This window comes from Psammomys obesus, unplaced genomic scaffold, assembly GCF_907164565.1.
Source record: "Psammomys obesus unplaced genomic scaffold, mPsaObe1.curated_primary_1811, whole genome shotgun sequence".
NCBI lineage: Eukaryota > Metazoa > Chordata > Mammalia > Rodentia > Muridae > Psammomys > Psammomys obesus.
This window is the reverse complement of record NW_026596244.1, coordinates 15,317,269-15,331,336: the sequence shown is the minus strand read 5'-3', so window position 1 is coordinate 15,331,336 and position 14,068 is coordinate 15,317,269. Positions and strand designations below refer to the sequence as shown.

General features: G+C 54.0%; 1 protein-coding gene across 2 annotated transcripts; it reads left to right on the top strand.

Moving 5' to 3' along the window:
• Positions 1-1,138: 1,138 nt before the first annotated feature.
• Bcan (brevican) lies at positions 1,139-13,449 on the top strand. 2 transcript variants are annotated; one of them, XM_055596668.1, is made up of 15 exons: positions 1,145-1,401; positions 3,370-3,449; positions 3,536-3,646; positions 4,024-4,395; positions 4,666-4,840; positions 5,095-5,222; positions 5,616-5,909; positions 6,630-6,851; positions 7,336-7,923; positions 10,157-10,264; positions 10,626-10,784; positions 11,697-11,779; positions 12,110-12,254; positions 12,485-12,675; positions 12,987-13,449. In XM_055596668.1, the coding sequence occupies exons 2-15, from the start codon at positions 3,425-3,427 to the stop codon at positions 13,071-13,073; spliced, it is 2,688 nt and encodes an 895-aa protein (XP_055452643.1). In that variant the 5' UTR covers positions 1,145-1,401; positions 3,370-3,424; the 3' UTR covers positions 13,074-13,449. The 2 variants fall into 2 exon arrangements, with proteins under 2 accessions (XP_055452644.1, XP_055452643.1); XM_055596669.1 differs by lacking the exons at positions 12,110-12,254; positions 12,987-13,449 and having other exon boundaries at positions 1,139-1,401; positions 12,485-12,672.
• The last annotated feature ends 619 nt before the right edge of the window (positions 13,450-14,068 follow it).

The following is a 14,068-nucleotide window of genomic DNA, read 5'->3' as shown; positions in this document are numbered from 1 at the left end:
GGGTCCTTCCCAACTGCTGACTCCACTAGTTTTAGGGCCCCAAACAGGGTCGGGTCCACAGCTGGCTTTTGGTTTACAGCTTAAGGGGTGAATAAACGAAGGTCTCCTGTCCAGTTTTTCAGAGGCCCCACTCTGTCTCCTCCCTTTTGGCACCACTGCTTGGCATTTGTCTCCCTGCGTTACTCTGCCCTGGGTTCCAAGGTCCTTCTGTCCTGTCCCTACAGTGGGCAGCATTAACTGGAACTCTCTCTTTAAACTTGTAAGTGTTGGAGAGGAGTTTGTTTTTTTAGAGGTTCTGAAGGCGTTTGGGAAGTAAGTCCACAGCAAGAGGGTGGAGCATGGCTAGGAAACTGTCCTGACGTTCCTTCGGTCAGTCGCAGGTGGGCAGGCTGCCTTTGGGGATCTAGAAATGATAATATCAAGGTCTCCACACTGGCCTTGCTGGTGTCCAGAAGACTGAGGCCAGGGACCTGGCTGAGTCGCCCACAGTTGGTGCCAAGGCTTTGCCTAGAGTCCCAGGCGACAGAGGAGGAGAGGAGAAAAGTGGAGAGCCTGGGAAAGGAGGGAGAAGGAGGCGGGCAACTGGCAGTCGTCAAGGCCCACCCCCAGGCGCCTGGCTGCACACTGGGCAGCCCAGTGGGAACTAGAAGGCTCTCGCTCTACACATTGGTTTGTGCAAACCTGTGATGTGTGCTTCGTTACTCACTGCCACTGTCACTCATGCGCCTAGACTTGCATTGCCTAACCCGTGGTTCTGCTGTCTAACCTCCACCCGGCCAACGACTGCAAAGTCAGCTTTCTCTGAGCAGGGAGAGGGAGCACTCAGGAAGCACAGTAAAATCAAAGCTTCCTCAAAGGGGGTGGCTGTGCTCATCTGTACCTTATCTGGCCTCAGAAAAAGGGCTTCCTATTTTTACCCAGCAGTACCCTCTTTCCCAGGGCAGAGCTCCCAGCTTCCCTCCATCCTCTACTCTACGAAGTTTGAGAAGGTCCTCTTCCCTTTAACCAATGAGAAGTCCCCCCGCCCCGCCCGCGACGCCTTCCTGCGTCGCCACAGCGCCCTCCACCGCTCCCTCCCTGTCCCTTCTACTTTCCCCCACCCCCACAGCAAGTCCTGGGCTCTCGTTCGTGGAACCTTGTCCTACTTCGCTTGTCCTCCCTCTGGCCGCGCAGAGAAGGCAGCGGGTCCCGTGACCGCGCAGAGCCCCCCGCGGGGGCGGCAAGAGCCGGGGACGGCGAGGAAGGCGGGGCGCGTGGGAAGAAAGGGGGTTTTGTGCGGCGCCCGGCGGGCTGGCGCCCCCGTCTGCGTCCCGCGCGCCCGGCCCTGCTCACGCCTTCGCATTGCGCCGCAGTCTCAGCCCTGACTGCAGGACGCGCGGTGTGCGTAGGGAACCTCGCAAGGTGAGTGCGGAGGCCTGGCCGTGTCAGCCGCTTACTTGCTGTGTGACCTTGGGCAAGTTTCTTGACTTCTCTGAACCTGAGGATCCAGGCGTGGGTGAGGGCGGGTCGCCCACCACAGCTTCCAGGGGTCCCCCGAGCACCCGAGGGCGGTGCCTCACCGAGGGTGGGCGCACAGTGGACTGTGCGGGCCTTGGCCCTCTGAGCCACGAGGCTGCTCACCAGCCCGTCGCACAACCTTCAGGAGCCAGTAGGCGGCTGGACTGGAGAACGGCTGAGGATGCCCGCAGGGGGCTGCTGTCACTGTCGTGGCCTTCCTCCGGGAAGTGTCAGAGCGCCAGAGCTCAGAAGAGGAGCCGCTCTTGCCCACTTGGGTCGGAAACTCAAGTCCCAGGGCAGTTGAATCCTCTAACCTCAGGCTTCCTCTTTCGTCCCCTGCGGTCCCAACACGGGTAAAAGGGGGGGGGGGGGGGGGGGTCCACGGGGCCCAGGTGTGTGAGTAGCTCCTGCTCCCGCCCCGGAGAGTAGCCCGACTCCCTTCATCAGTCTCTCCAGCTCAGAATGCCCCAACACCTGGATCGCTTCCTGTTTCCCAGCGATTAACTGAGTTACAGCTCACATAGCACAGGCCACAGCAGTGCTTAGCAGAGGAGTCTGGCCTGGGAGGACCTGAGAGGAGGAAATTTCCCAACACTTAGGCTCAGGAAAGAGGTGACTCTGAAGGCAGAGTGAGTGAGGGCTAGGAGTGGGAGATGAGCCAGTGGGACTAAGTATGATGGGTATTAAGTCTTGCCTGGTGTCCTAAGTGATCCTGCCATATGCCTGGGCCCCTGAATGCTTCCAAGTCTGGCCTGGCTCTTAAAGATTGTGTTCATTAGCTCTGCAGCTTTCCTTCCTGAGGGCACAAACAGCCTGACTCCTGATTTAGCTAATCTGGTGGCCCAGAACTAGCCCTAGGCCCCTCTGGGCATCCACCTCACTTTTCCTATGAGGGTGTAAGTGCATTGGGATCCTCAGAAAGAGAAACTGTTTCCAGAGCTGATGGCCAGGGAGGGGGTGGGGGGTGGCTTGTCCAAGTTGTAGGCTTTTACAAAAGACGGATGGGGGAAGGAGCAACTGGAACGAGGCCAGGGACTGGCAGGGACAGGGTCTTTGTCCCAGCTGGCTTCTGAGCCAGGAGATCCGGTGGGAAAGCTCGTGCCAGGCAGAAGGCAATGGCTAGGAGCAAAGTGGGAGGGATGGAGGGGGGAGAGGATGTTGGGCACCAAGGGATGTTTTCTTACAAGTCCTGGAGGGGAGGAAGGAAAAGGAGAAGGCTGCAGTGACTGGGTTCAGTCTAGGAGGCCCTCCTGGAAGAGGAAGGGCTAGGCAGGGAAGGCTGGGGAAGGAAGCTTCAGGTTGGCACCTGAGGGTGCGGAAAAGTGGAACCACAGTTGTTTTCTCAACCCCACCCCATGCATCTGTGGGTTTGACTTTCAACCCCCAGTGGCTGCCTGAGTCTGAAGGTGCTAAAGCCCCTTCTTTTGCATGTCACCTACACATGTCTCTCATACATAGGAACTGGTCTCTAGGTAACTTATAATTCCTAAGTGTATACATACTGTTGAGGGAACAGTGACACCCCCCCCAAATCTGAATGTGTTCAGCAAGACTCCCCCCACCCCAATATTTGACAGGTGGTTGATTTGGATGCATAGATTTAGAATACAAGTGCATGGAGTGTTGATTCCACATGCTGCTCATCACTGTGCCTCTATAAGTATCTACTGTGTGTGCTGTACACAGTATGCACATATGCACATATGCACAGGATGATTTCTGTTGTAGATTAGATAGTTAGGTATATAGATAATAGATAATGATAACTATGTATAGATGACAGCTTGACAGGTAGAGAGTCAGAGTTCACTCAAAGCACATGGCTTCATCAAAATTCATAACATGGTAATGATGGTGCTTTTTTCTTTACAGTTAAGAAAACACAGGCTCAGGGACAGTGAGTTGACTGGGGACACCTCTTGGTACTATGGAGAAAGGGATCAGAAACAGAGGTGAGGTGATTCTGGTATGTGCTGTGACAGAGAACCAGAGGAAGTCCACCACAGTCTAACCACAACTTTCCTCTTTCCTCCTCAAGTTCTTCCATCAGTTAGCAGCATGGTCCCACTGCTTCTGTCCCTACTGGCGGCCCTTGTCCTGACCCAGGCCCCTGCAGGCCTCGCTGATGACTTGAAAGAGGACAGCTCAGGTGAGTAACCCTCCAAAGAACCATTGTCTCTCGAAGCTGCTTCTCTCCCAGGGCAGAGGGCCTGGGAGTTCAGCCCCAGCCACCTGCTTCCAGCCCGGGGACCCTGTGGGCGAGGACTGGGGCCAACTGCAGAATAAGGATGAGCTGGGGACCCTGATAGATAGGGGAGTCTTGGGGTCAGGGCTGCAAAAGGAGCTCTGCAGGAGGTAGGAGGCTAAGGGTGGAGGATCAGCTTCAGGACCCTGGGCAGGGCTCAGCCCCCTGAGAGGGGCGGAGCACCTCTGGCGATTCATCCTGGAGGACGGCTCTTGGAGCCACTCGCACAGTCGCACTGCGTCCTGCGTCAGGTTGCATCTGCTTTTGACCCCTGTCCACAGAGGACCGAGCCTTCCGCGTGCGCATTGGCGCCTTGCAGCTGCGGGGTGTGCTAGGCGGCGCTCTGGCTATCCCTTGCCACGTCCACCACCTGCGGCCACCACCCAGCCGCTGGGCCGCGCCGGGCTTTCCCCGGGTCAAGTGGACCTTCCTATCCGGGGACCGCGAGTCGGAGGTGCTGGTGGCTCGCGGGCTGCGCGTCAAGGTAAACGAAGCCTACCGGTTCCGCGTGGCATTGCCCGCCTACCCCGCATCGCTCACGGATGTGTCTCTAGTATTGAGCGAGCTGCGGCCCAATGATTCCGGGGTCTATCGCTGCGAGGTCCAGCACGGTATCGACGACAGCAGTGATGCTGTGGAGGTCAAGGTCAAAGGTGAGAGGAGAGAGTAAGGTGAGGTCCCAGGAAAGAAGCGGGAAAGGACACCTGCCCAGCAGGGTGCTGAGTGTGAGACGGCTTTGCGAACCCCGCAGGCGAAAGGCACAGGCTGAATAGAAATGGGGGGAGGGGAGAAGAAAGGCACTCCATAAACTGTAGAGTGAGCATAATCCGACTTTGCCTTTTGTGAACCGGAAGTGACAGGGAGGGAAAGGCTCGTCAGTGTGCTGGTGATTGCCAAGCTCAGGAATCCTCTCTACTCCTCAGGGGTCGTCTTCCTCTACCGAGAGGGCTCTGCCCGCTATGCTTTCTCCTTTGCCGGAGCCCAAGAAGCCTGTGCTCGCATAGGTGCCCGAATCGCCACCCCTGAGCAGCTCTATGCTGCCTACCTCGGTGGCTATGAGCAGTGTGATGCTGGCTGGCTGTCCGACCAGACTGTGAGGTGGGCTGGGGGTGTGGACCAGGGATTTCTGTTCTCACCAGGGTGCTTGCTACCTTCACCCTCCACCGAGGTTCCCCAGGGCTCCCTGCCTCAGGAAGGAAAATTGGCCTGAGGAAAGTTGATGAGGCCCTGCCCAGGGCTGTAATTTCCTGCATCCTGACTTCCCTCTCCCCACCTGTCACACAGCAGTAGATTTGATGTGGTAAGGCCTCCTTCGGGAAGACACCAGTCCTTAGCCTCTTCCTTTCTTTTAGGTACCCCATCCAGAACCCACGAGAAGCCTGCTATGGAGACATGGATGGCTACCCTGGAGTCCGGAACTATGGAGTGGTGGGACCTGAGGATCTCTATGATGTCTACTGTTATGCTGAAGACCTAAATGGTGATTAGGAGTGACAAGCCCTTCTGCAACATGGCACTTGGTTTTTTTTCTGGGGCCTCCACTCTTCCTCATGTGTCTAAAGGGACAGGCAGAATATACAGGCCTTTGACATACTCCAAACACTGTCCCAGAGGCAAGTCCATGAGCAAATCTGAGAGGTAGCACCCAACTGGGGGTGAGTTGCAGTGCTGCCAACCCCTACAAAATGAGGAATTGGGGCTAGGTTCCTCTAAGCACTAATTTTTTTTTCCATCTTGCGTTTCATGCAAACTTTGGTACCATCAGGTGGGGAAAGTGACCCCATGTCAGTAATCAGCTTACCTAGGAACCTCTAAGAGTCTGGGGTAGAAGAACTGCCAACTTCCTGATGACTCAGCTCCTCTTCTCACTCAGGAGAACTGTTCCTAGGTGCCCCTCCTGGAAAGCTAACGTGGGAGGAGGCTCGGGACTACTGTCTGAAACACGGTGCCCAGATTGCCAGCACAGGCCAACTGTACGCAGCCTGGAATGGTGGCCTGGACCGATGCAGCCCTGGCTGGCTGGCCGATGGCAGCGTGCGCTACCCCATCATCACACCCAGCCAACGCTGTGGTGGGGGCCTGCCAGGAGTCAAGACCCTTTTCCTCTTTCCCAACCAGACTGGCTTCCCCAGCAAGCAGAACCGCTTCAATGTCTACTGCTTCAGAGGTGAGTGACCTCAGAAGCATCACCAGGCCTGGAAGTCTAGCCTTGCCCTCACCATCTTTTATGTCATTGGCCCATAAGGGTCTTAAATGGTGCCCAGCTTGTCATCTAGGGTCTGAGCATCTTCCCTGCAACCTCTGCATCACATCACCTACCTCCTCAGTAATCTGTACAAGCTTCTGCCAGCTTCAAAGCTGCCTCAATCCCAGCGTGTCAGCATATTGACCTGCAAAGGTGGCTAATACTCGTTCAATTCCGTGAACCAACTGTTCCATTCTTCAGTGAGCCAAATGCACCTGGGAGCATTCAAGATCCTACAGCTTACAGGTGTCATGTCTTTCAACACTGAGTACTGAAGAGTAGACAGAGGATGGTAACAGGAATGAGCCCCTTTTTTTTTTGTTTTATAACTTAAGTGTTCTTTCTGTTGTATATTTAATGTGTTCATTGCCTATGTCTGTTTTCTTCAAGACAGTGTTACCCTAGCATTCTCTATACCATACCCAGAGAATGCTTGGCCTAAAACTAACAGACACTCCACTAGTACTTGAGGAATGAGTAGTAAAGTTTCAGGGTGCCCTTGAGTTCCTATTGAGAAGCTGTGGAAGGATGAAGCACAACCCAGGGCCTGGAGGTCTAGCCTAAACCTTCAAATGCAGACCATGCCCTAGAAGGATCCAGTTGCCTAGTTAGCTTTCCATTGGCCTTTTCTTCTTGCCACAGACTCTGCCCACCCCTCTGCCTTCTCTGAGGCCTCCAGCCCGGCCTCTGATGGACTAGAGGTCATTGTCACAGTAACAGAGAAGCTGGAGGAACTGCAGTTGCCTCAGGAAACTATGGAGAGCGAGTCTCGTGGGGCCATCTACTCCATTCCCATCATGGAGGATGGGGGAGGAGGAAGTTCTACCCCAGAAGACCCAGCAGAGGCCCCTAGGACTCTTCTAGGTAACTCTAAACCCTTGCCTTGGGTTCTCACCACCTGAGAGAAGTTGGGGCAGGGAGATAAGCCCAACTGGACACTGGGGTCATGGCTGGCATGATTATGGCTTGGCCTTTCTCAGCAGCTCCACAATGCAAGGTATCTTTCCTATCACTCTCCCAAGTTTGCTATTCAAGTAAATTCCACCCCCAATTCTCTGCAGCTAGAGAAGCTTGTGTTTAGAGGGTGCTCTCTGGAAAGGAAATATGTTCCTTACCTAACCCAGACAGATTAGAAAATGTGGACAGACTGGGAGAGAGAGATGCAACTGCCAGAGGTAGAGGCAGCTTGCAGAGCCCTTCAGCATATTGCCTCACAAGGTAGCCCAGGGTCAGAGTTCTTCCCCACAGGCAATGCACTGAGAGCACCTCCTCACCCCAGCCTTTCCCTACCCTCCCCAGCGTGTTCTGGGGTGCTGTCCCTGGTGCTGAACTGTTTTGCTGTTGTCAGAACCGGAAACTCAATCCATTGCACCACCTACCTGGTCCTCAGAAGAGGAAGATGTAGCCCCGGAGGAAGAAGAAAGGTTCAAAGACACAGAGGCTCCAGAGGAAGAGAAGGAGCAGGAGGACCTGTGGGTGTGGCCCAGAGAGCTCAGCAGCCCTCTCCCCACAGGCATGGAAACAGAGCAATCATTCTCCCAGGTGTCCCCACCAGCCGGGGCAGTTCTGCAGCTGGGGGCATCACCTTCTCCCAGGCCTCCAAGGGTCCATGGACCACCTGCAGATAATTTGCTTCCCCCAAGGGAGGGGAGTCTCACATCCACTTCAGATGGGGCAAGAGAAGTAGGGGAGGAAACTGGGAGTCCTGAGCTCTCTGGGGTTCCTCGAGAGAGTGAAGAGGCAGGGAGCTCCAGCTTGGAGGATGGCCCTTCCCTACTTCCAGTTACATGGGCCCCTGAGGGTACCAGGGATCTGGAGACCCCCTCAGAAGAGAAGTCTGGAAGAACTGTTCTGGCAGGGACCTCAGTGAAGGCCCAGCCAGTACTGCCCACCGACAGTGCCAGCAGAGGTGAAGTAGCTGTGATCCCCTCATCAGGTAATTCTACTGAAGGCTCAATACCCCTGCTTCTCCTTTTTCTTCTCCTCCAGCTCTGGGCCACCTGACATGTAGGTCTTTAATCCACTTTCTCCCCAGACCCTCTGATCCTTTGCCCTTGTTCCCTTACCTGTCTCTCCCTGTGGATATATAATCTTGAGTATCCCATCTTGTCACTTCCATTCCAGTTCTCTGTTCCTCACTGCTGCCCCAGCCCCACCACTGACCCCCAGGCCCTGCTGTAGCTCACACCTCACTGGCCACACAGAATGTCCTCATGTCTCTTCCTCATGCCCTCACCACCCATTCCACCCTTTGAAGCCAGGCCCATGATCTGCTGCTCCTTCCTTGTGCCCTTTGTCCCATCCCTTTAATCACTTTCCAGTGATTCTAGGGAAGCCTGAGAAACCATACCTGCCCCTCACCCCTGGGCCCCTGGGGACCATAATATTCACCCCAAAGAGCCTTAAAGCCACTACTTCTATGAAGTATTTTTTTTGTTTTTTTTTTTGTTTGTTTTTTACTGTTTCATGGAAAACAAGCCTTGGAAATAAATCTGTATTAAACTGCTTTGTACCCAGCTGTTGACACCCTGTCCATCTCCAGCTGTCTTCTCTGCTCACTGCTGAGTTTGAATCAGGAATCTCTGGTTCTGTGTACCCTTTCCATTCCTCTGTGCCTCTCCATGTGTCTCTTTGCCACTCTTCTTTGGCCAACATCCTTGCTGCCTCAGCAGAGCAGCAGCCCCTTACTGTTCTCTCTGTCTCTCCTTGAACCATCTATACTTCCCCACATACTGCTGGGACCCCAGACTTAACTGTACATATCACCCAAGAAAGTCCCCTGTCACCTACAGAAGAAACTCAAACAGTCAGGATATGGTGTGTGACACACCCAGGTAGTTCTGCATGGAGCCAGTTCTCTGGTTTCCCAAGGCTTAAGCTTATCATCTTCCTCTGAGCACCCAACAAGAGACCCCTGTGCCAGTGTTCCCCTCTTGCACTAACCCTGCACTAATGACCCCCAACCTCAGGAGAAATGGGTTTATGCTCTTCACCCCAAAGGATCTGTCTCATGTAGAGCAGGGTGGAGTGGGTGGAAAGAAAAGGAACTGGTTTTCATCATCTGAGAGGAACCTTCTGTCCCAGAAGCCTAAGGTTCCCATCAGAATCCCTGGGAGAGGCTGAGGCCTTTCCAGGTTCTCCCCTGTATGGCTCACATAGAGTAACCTCTACATCATCATCAGTTCACCCATTTCAAGCTGTTGCCTTTCTGCCTTAGAGTGGGTGCAGTGGAAAAGGGGGCATCCCTAGAGGTCACTGTAGTGTTAGCCCACATGTAGAGAGAGCCAGAGGCCCTCTGGCCTACTGCCAGGAGGGAGGTAGGAAAGAAATACTTTCTGGCTCTGTGTGGTAGAAAAGGAGAAAGCAAAACCCAAAGGAAGATCCTTCACCCTGCACTACCCAGCCAAGTTCCAGGCCCTGTACTCCACAGCCAGGTTGAGACTTATGTTCTAGAGGACAGGGGGACTAAGGACCAAGCTTAAGAGTCTCTCTCCTAGGGTTAGAGGGCTGCTTAGGAAGGAGAGGAGACTGGAGAAGCAGAAAGTATGAGGACTTCAAGGAGCTCAGGACTCTCCCCTTCATCACCTCAGACCAAACTTTTCCTTATTTGGGAAACTGTTGGCTGAGGGAGAAGTGAGGAGGGATGCTCATCCCAGCAAATTAAATCAGGCGCAGCTTCTTCTTCCCCCTCCCCTGCTGATGCCAGCAGGAAGCACTGTGGGCCTTTTTCTCAGCTGATGCTGGCAGGGAATCATTCTAAGGAATCTGGTCTGCTCTGTTGGTTAAAGAAGCCATTTTCTCTGGTCATGTGGACCAGACAGAGTAGATGCTGACAGCTCCTCCAACACCTAGGCAGGGCCCAGAGAGAAGGTTGGAGGATGCAGGTGGGTTGCCCAACCTGAGACTGGCAGTAATCCACGTCTCATAATCAACAGTCTAGTACTTCTCCCCTTTCTTGGCCTCTTCCCATCAGCAGATCAGTGCTCACACAGAGCATGAGCCAGTGATGAACTGAGAGGTGAGAGTGAGGAAAGAAGCGTGGAACTTGGGGATGAGCTGTAGCAAGGGCTGGAAGGTGTCTAGGCTGGGTGACCCAGGATCCTCCCTAGAAGAGCTCTGTCTGCACAGCTCACCCTTATGCTCCTCCACCCACTTCTCTCCCCTGTCAGGTGACTGTATCCCCAGCCCCTGCCACAATGGTGGGACATGCTTGGAGCAGAAGGAGGGTTTCCGTTGCCTGTGTTTGCCAGGCTATGGGGGGGACCTGTGCGATGTTGGTGAGTGTGTTGAGGGGCATAGGGGCCCATCAAAAGCTGGACCCTACTCCAATATACTAGTTCCCAGGGTGGTGGAGGTCACTGGTTTGGGCCTTGCCATGAATGAAGTGCCATTCAGCCAAGTTACATAGCTGATCTGAACCTTACTGTTGCCATCCTGTCTTCCACATGGAGGACTGCACAGGCCAGGGCTGGAGAGCTAGCTGACCTAACCACTGCCCAAGAGCCCTCCAGGCTAGAACTTCTGGCTGTACTAGAGTGGCTCTGACCCCTCCCCTCCTATGCTAGCCAGCAATCGAAGAAGCTGAAGAAGCCAATCTGAGACCTGGCAGCCTAAGACACTCCCTCCCCTGTGCCCCAGGCCTCCACTTCTGCAGCCCTGGCTGGGAGGCCTTCCAGGGTGCCTGCTACAAGCATTTTTCCACACGAAGGAGTTGGGAGGAGGCGGAAAGCCAGTGCCGAGCGCTAGGTGCTCATCTGACCAGTATCTGCACCCCTGAGGAACAGGACTTCGTCAACGGTGGGTGGAGCCTGGCTTCCTGAGCATGCTCCACAGCAAACCCACTCCTCACTCCTTCCTCACCTACTTCTTTCCCACTCATTCCTCCCTCCCCCCACTTCTTTCTCACTCACTTTGTCCTCACCCACTCCTTCCTCCCTCATTCCTTTCTCAGTCCTCTCTCTTTCACTCACTCCTCTCTCACTTCCTCTTTCCCTTCCCTCACTCCCTTTGCCTCTCACTGAGGGGCCTGCTGTGGGGTGATTGGGCTCCCTAGTGTCCTACATTTGCGAGGCTGTCTAGGTTGCTGGGCTCCCTGTTTTCCCAGGCACATCTGCTTCCCTAACTCTGTAGTGCAAGGTTTTCTCTTCTTTCCCCTCCCAAGTGCTATTCTCTACCCGCACACCCTGGCATTCGTGGGTGTAGAGGTTACTAAGAAAGTAGGGAGACAGGCTAGAGAGATGGCCCATTAGCTAAGCGCACTGGCTGTTTTTCTGAAGGACCCAGGGTTTAATTCTTAGCTCCCACATGACAGCTCACAACCATCTTTAACTCCAGTTCCAGGGAATCTAATGTCCCCTGGCCTCTGAGGACACCGCACACAAGTGGTACATAGACACATATGCAGGTGAAATATCCATATGCATAAAACGATATTTTAAAACTTTCATAAGGAAAGAATTTAAGAAGAGCCTTTATGATATTAAATATAATTCTCTTACCTGGTAGGAAAAAAAAAAGAGAGAAAGAGAGAGAAAAGGGAGATGAATGCAGTCCATCCTTGTTTGCTTTCCTGGCTGTTCCTGAGCCAGCAGCTACAAGTCAGCAAGATTTGGGGAGAAGGTTTTTGGATGGGCTCCCCATCCAAAGGTCAATCACTGGCCCAGGAACACAGGGCTCACTGCTCACTGCACCTTCGGCTTTTCTCCTCAGATCGCTACCGTGAGTACCAGTGGATTGGGCTCAATGACAGGACCATCGAGGGAGATTTCTTGTGGTCAGATGGTGCCCCTCTGGTGAGTACTCTTACTGCACTGTAGTCTAGGTCACTTCCTGAAAACCTTTCTGCCCTCAGTAACAGTCACTGTCTTTTCCTCCTTTTCTGTCCCTTTGTCCCCATCATTCCCCTGGACCCTTTCTTTGTGCTGTCTCATCTCTGGCTCTTGTCACCTTCCTGAAAAGTCTCTGTCCTCTTATTTCCCCTCCCTGTTTGTTCCAACTACCCGACTCCTGCCCTTCCATACCCTGGGGTACCCCCAAGTCCCCCTTTCAGCTCTCTGAGGGCATTCCTCCTTGTACTTACGGGTTTCACGCTTCTCACCACATCCTCCACTCCCGATTCCCAGCTTTATGAAAACTGGAACCCTGGGCAGCCTGACAGCTACTTCCTGTCTGGGGAGGACTGTGTGGTCATGGTGTGGCATGACCAGGGACAGTGGAGCGATGTGCCCTGCAACTACCATCTATCCTACACCTGCAAGATGGGGCTTGGTGAGGGCTGACGGGGGAAGGGTGGCTGGGACTGCCACTTATAAAAGGAGAGCAAAGCTACTGAGAAGAGCCTGTGAACCAGACCATGGGGGGATAATACATTACAGTTGTCCACTCAGAACCCCCAATTTTTTTTCAGTAGTAGCCACTTCTTTCCTCCCCCATCAAGTTTCTGGGAACCATCATCTACAAAGCCAGGCTCTCAACTTCAAATTGTGTGCTCCTTGTAGTGTCCTGTGGGCCTCCACCACAGCTGCCCCTGGCTCAAATATTTGGTCGCCCTCGGCTTCGCTATGCAGTGGACACTGTGCTTCGATATCGGTGCCGAGAGGGACTGGTCCAGCGCAACCTGCCGATGATCCGCTGTCAGGAGAATGGGCTTTGGGAGGCCCCTCAGATTTCCTGTGTGCCCCGAAGGCCTGTGAGTGACAGGAGGAAACAGGTGGAGGCAACCAGCTATTTGGAAGCCTTGGGCTCAAGACCTATTCTGCCTGTCATTCACTGACTGTGTGAGCTTGTTGACCACTGCCTCTCTCTGAGGTTAATAGAAGGAAGTGGGCTGGAGCTCTAGAGACCCTTTAGGTGCAGATGGCTGAGAACATGCAACCATACTTGGGCCCCTAAGGGCAGGGCAAGTATTTCGATAAGGTCGGGGGTTAAGTAGCAAGGACCCAGGTTGCTGTGGAAACTGAGGAGTGCAGGGTGGAGGATGAGTATGTGTGTCTTCCTTAGGCCCGTGCTCAGCGCTCAGTGCAGAAGGATCACGGGGACAGTTCTGGAAGCATGGGAAGGCATCTCTCTTCAGTCTCTAGGAAGTAGGCCTGGAACAAGGCTGCCCTCAGCAAGGCCCTCTCACTTCAACTGCCTATGCTCTTCCCATTACATGGAGTGACTTGAGGGAGGTGGGACTGGAATTCAAAGAACAGTGCCTGAAGGGGTTTCTGGGAAACACTTGAGTGGCTCGCCCAGCCTAGGCCCTGTCTCGTCCCACCCCACCCAACCCACCCCATACATGGGCCTCAGGTTTTACCCTCAGGACAACGGGTAAGTTCCTAAGTGCCTCAACTGTCCTCTCATGTCAGCTGTGTCTTTGTCCTTCAATTTCTTTTGGGGACACTGCTACTCATTCTTGATTTTCTACAGGTTTGCAGGGCGGAGGGCCAGCAAAACCAGATGGAAATAAAGTTGTTTAAACCCAAGCAAATTTGATGCTTCTGTGTGCGTGCGAACATTTAATCAGTGTTGGGCAGAATATCTGAAAGTAGGTTTGAGTAGAGCAGCTGCGATTATTAGCGTGCAAAAGGTTAGAGAAGTCACCAAGAAGTTGGTGAATAGAGCAATGCCTGGTGTAAAAGAGCTGCCCAGCCGGTTGAGGATTCGCCGGGTCTGAGGAGAGGGGCCCCTGGTGGCTTCATTTTGAGCTTCCGAGAGTGCTGAAGGAAAGGCTGGGTAGCAACGGACCGGACCAAGAAGCAGTGCAGGCAGAGAAATTTTAAAACAAGCTAAGGACTGACTGGACTCCTCTACCACACCAAGGGTCTCACAGGCTGCGACCAGTGGAGGGCGCTATGGATACAGATATGTGGCTCTAGAAGGCGAAAAAGACACAGACGAGAGAGGGACGGGAAGGCCACCAGGGGGCGCGATGCCCTTTCTGACCTGCGGGAATTGGCAGGAGCGCCGGACAGTTAGGTGCGGAGAGAACAGGACTTCCGGCCGGCCAGACGGGGCTGGCGCGGGTTGAATCAGCGGAGGTTGAAATGATGAGGTCACTGCAAGCTAGGAAGTGGATGACCTATGCCTGAATCAGGCAG

Coding starts and splice junctions, on each gene's coding strand:
- Bcan (XM_055596668.1), top strand. CDS start 3,425: ATGGAGAAAGGGATCAGAAACAGAG. Junction 7,924..10,156: donor AGCTGTGATCCCCTCATCAG/GTAATTCTACTG, acceptor CTCCCCTGTCAG/GTGACTGTATCCCCAGCCCC. Junction 10,265..10,625: donor GGGGGACCTGTGCGATGTTG/GTGAGTGTGTTG, acceptor CCTGTGCCCCAG/GCCTCCACTTCTGCAGCCCT.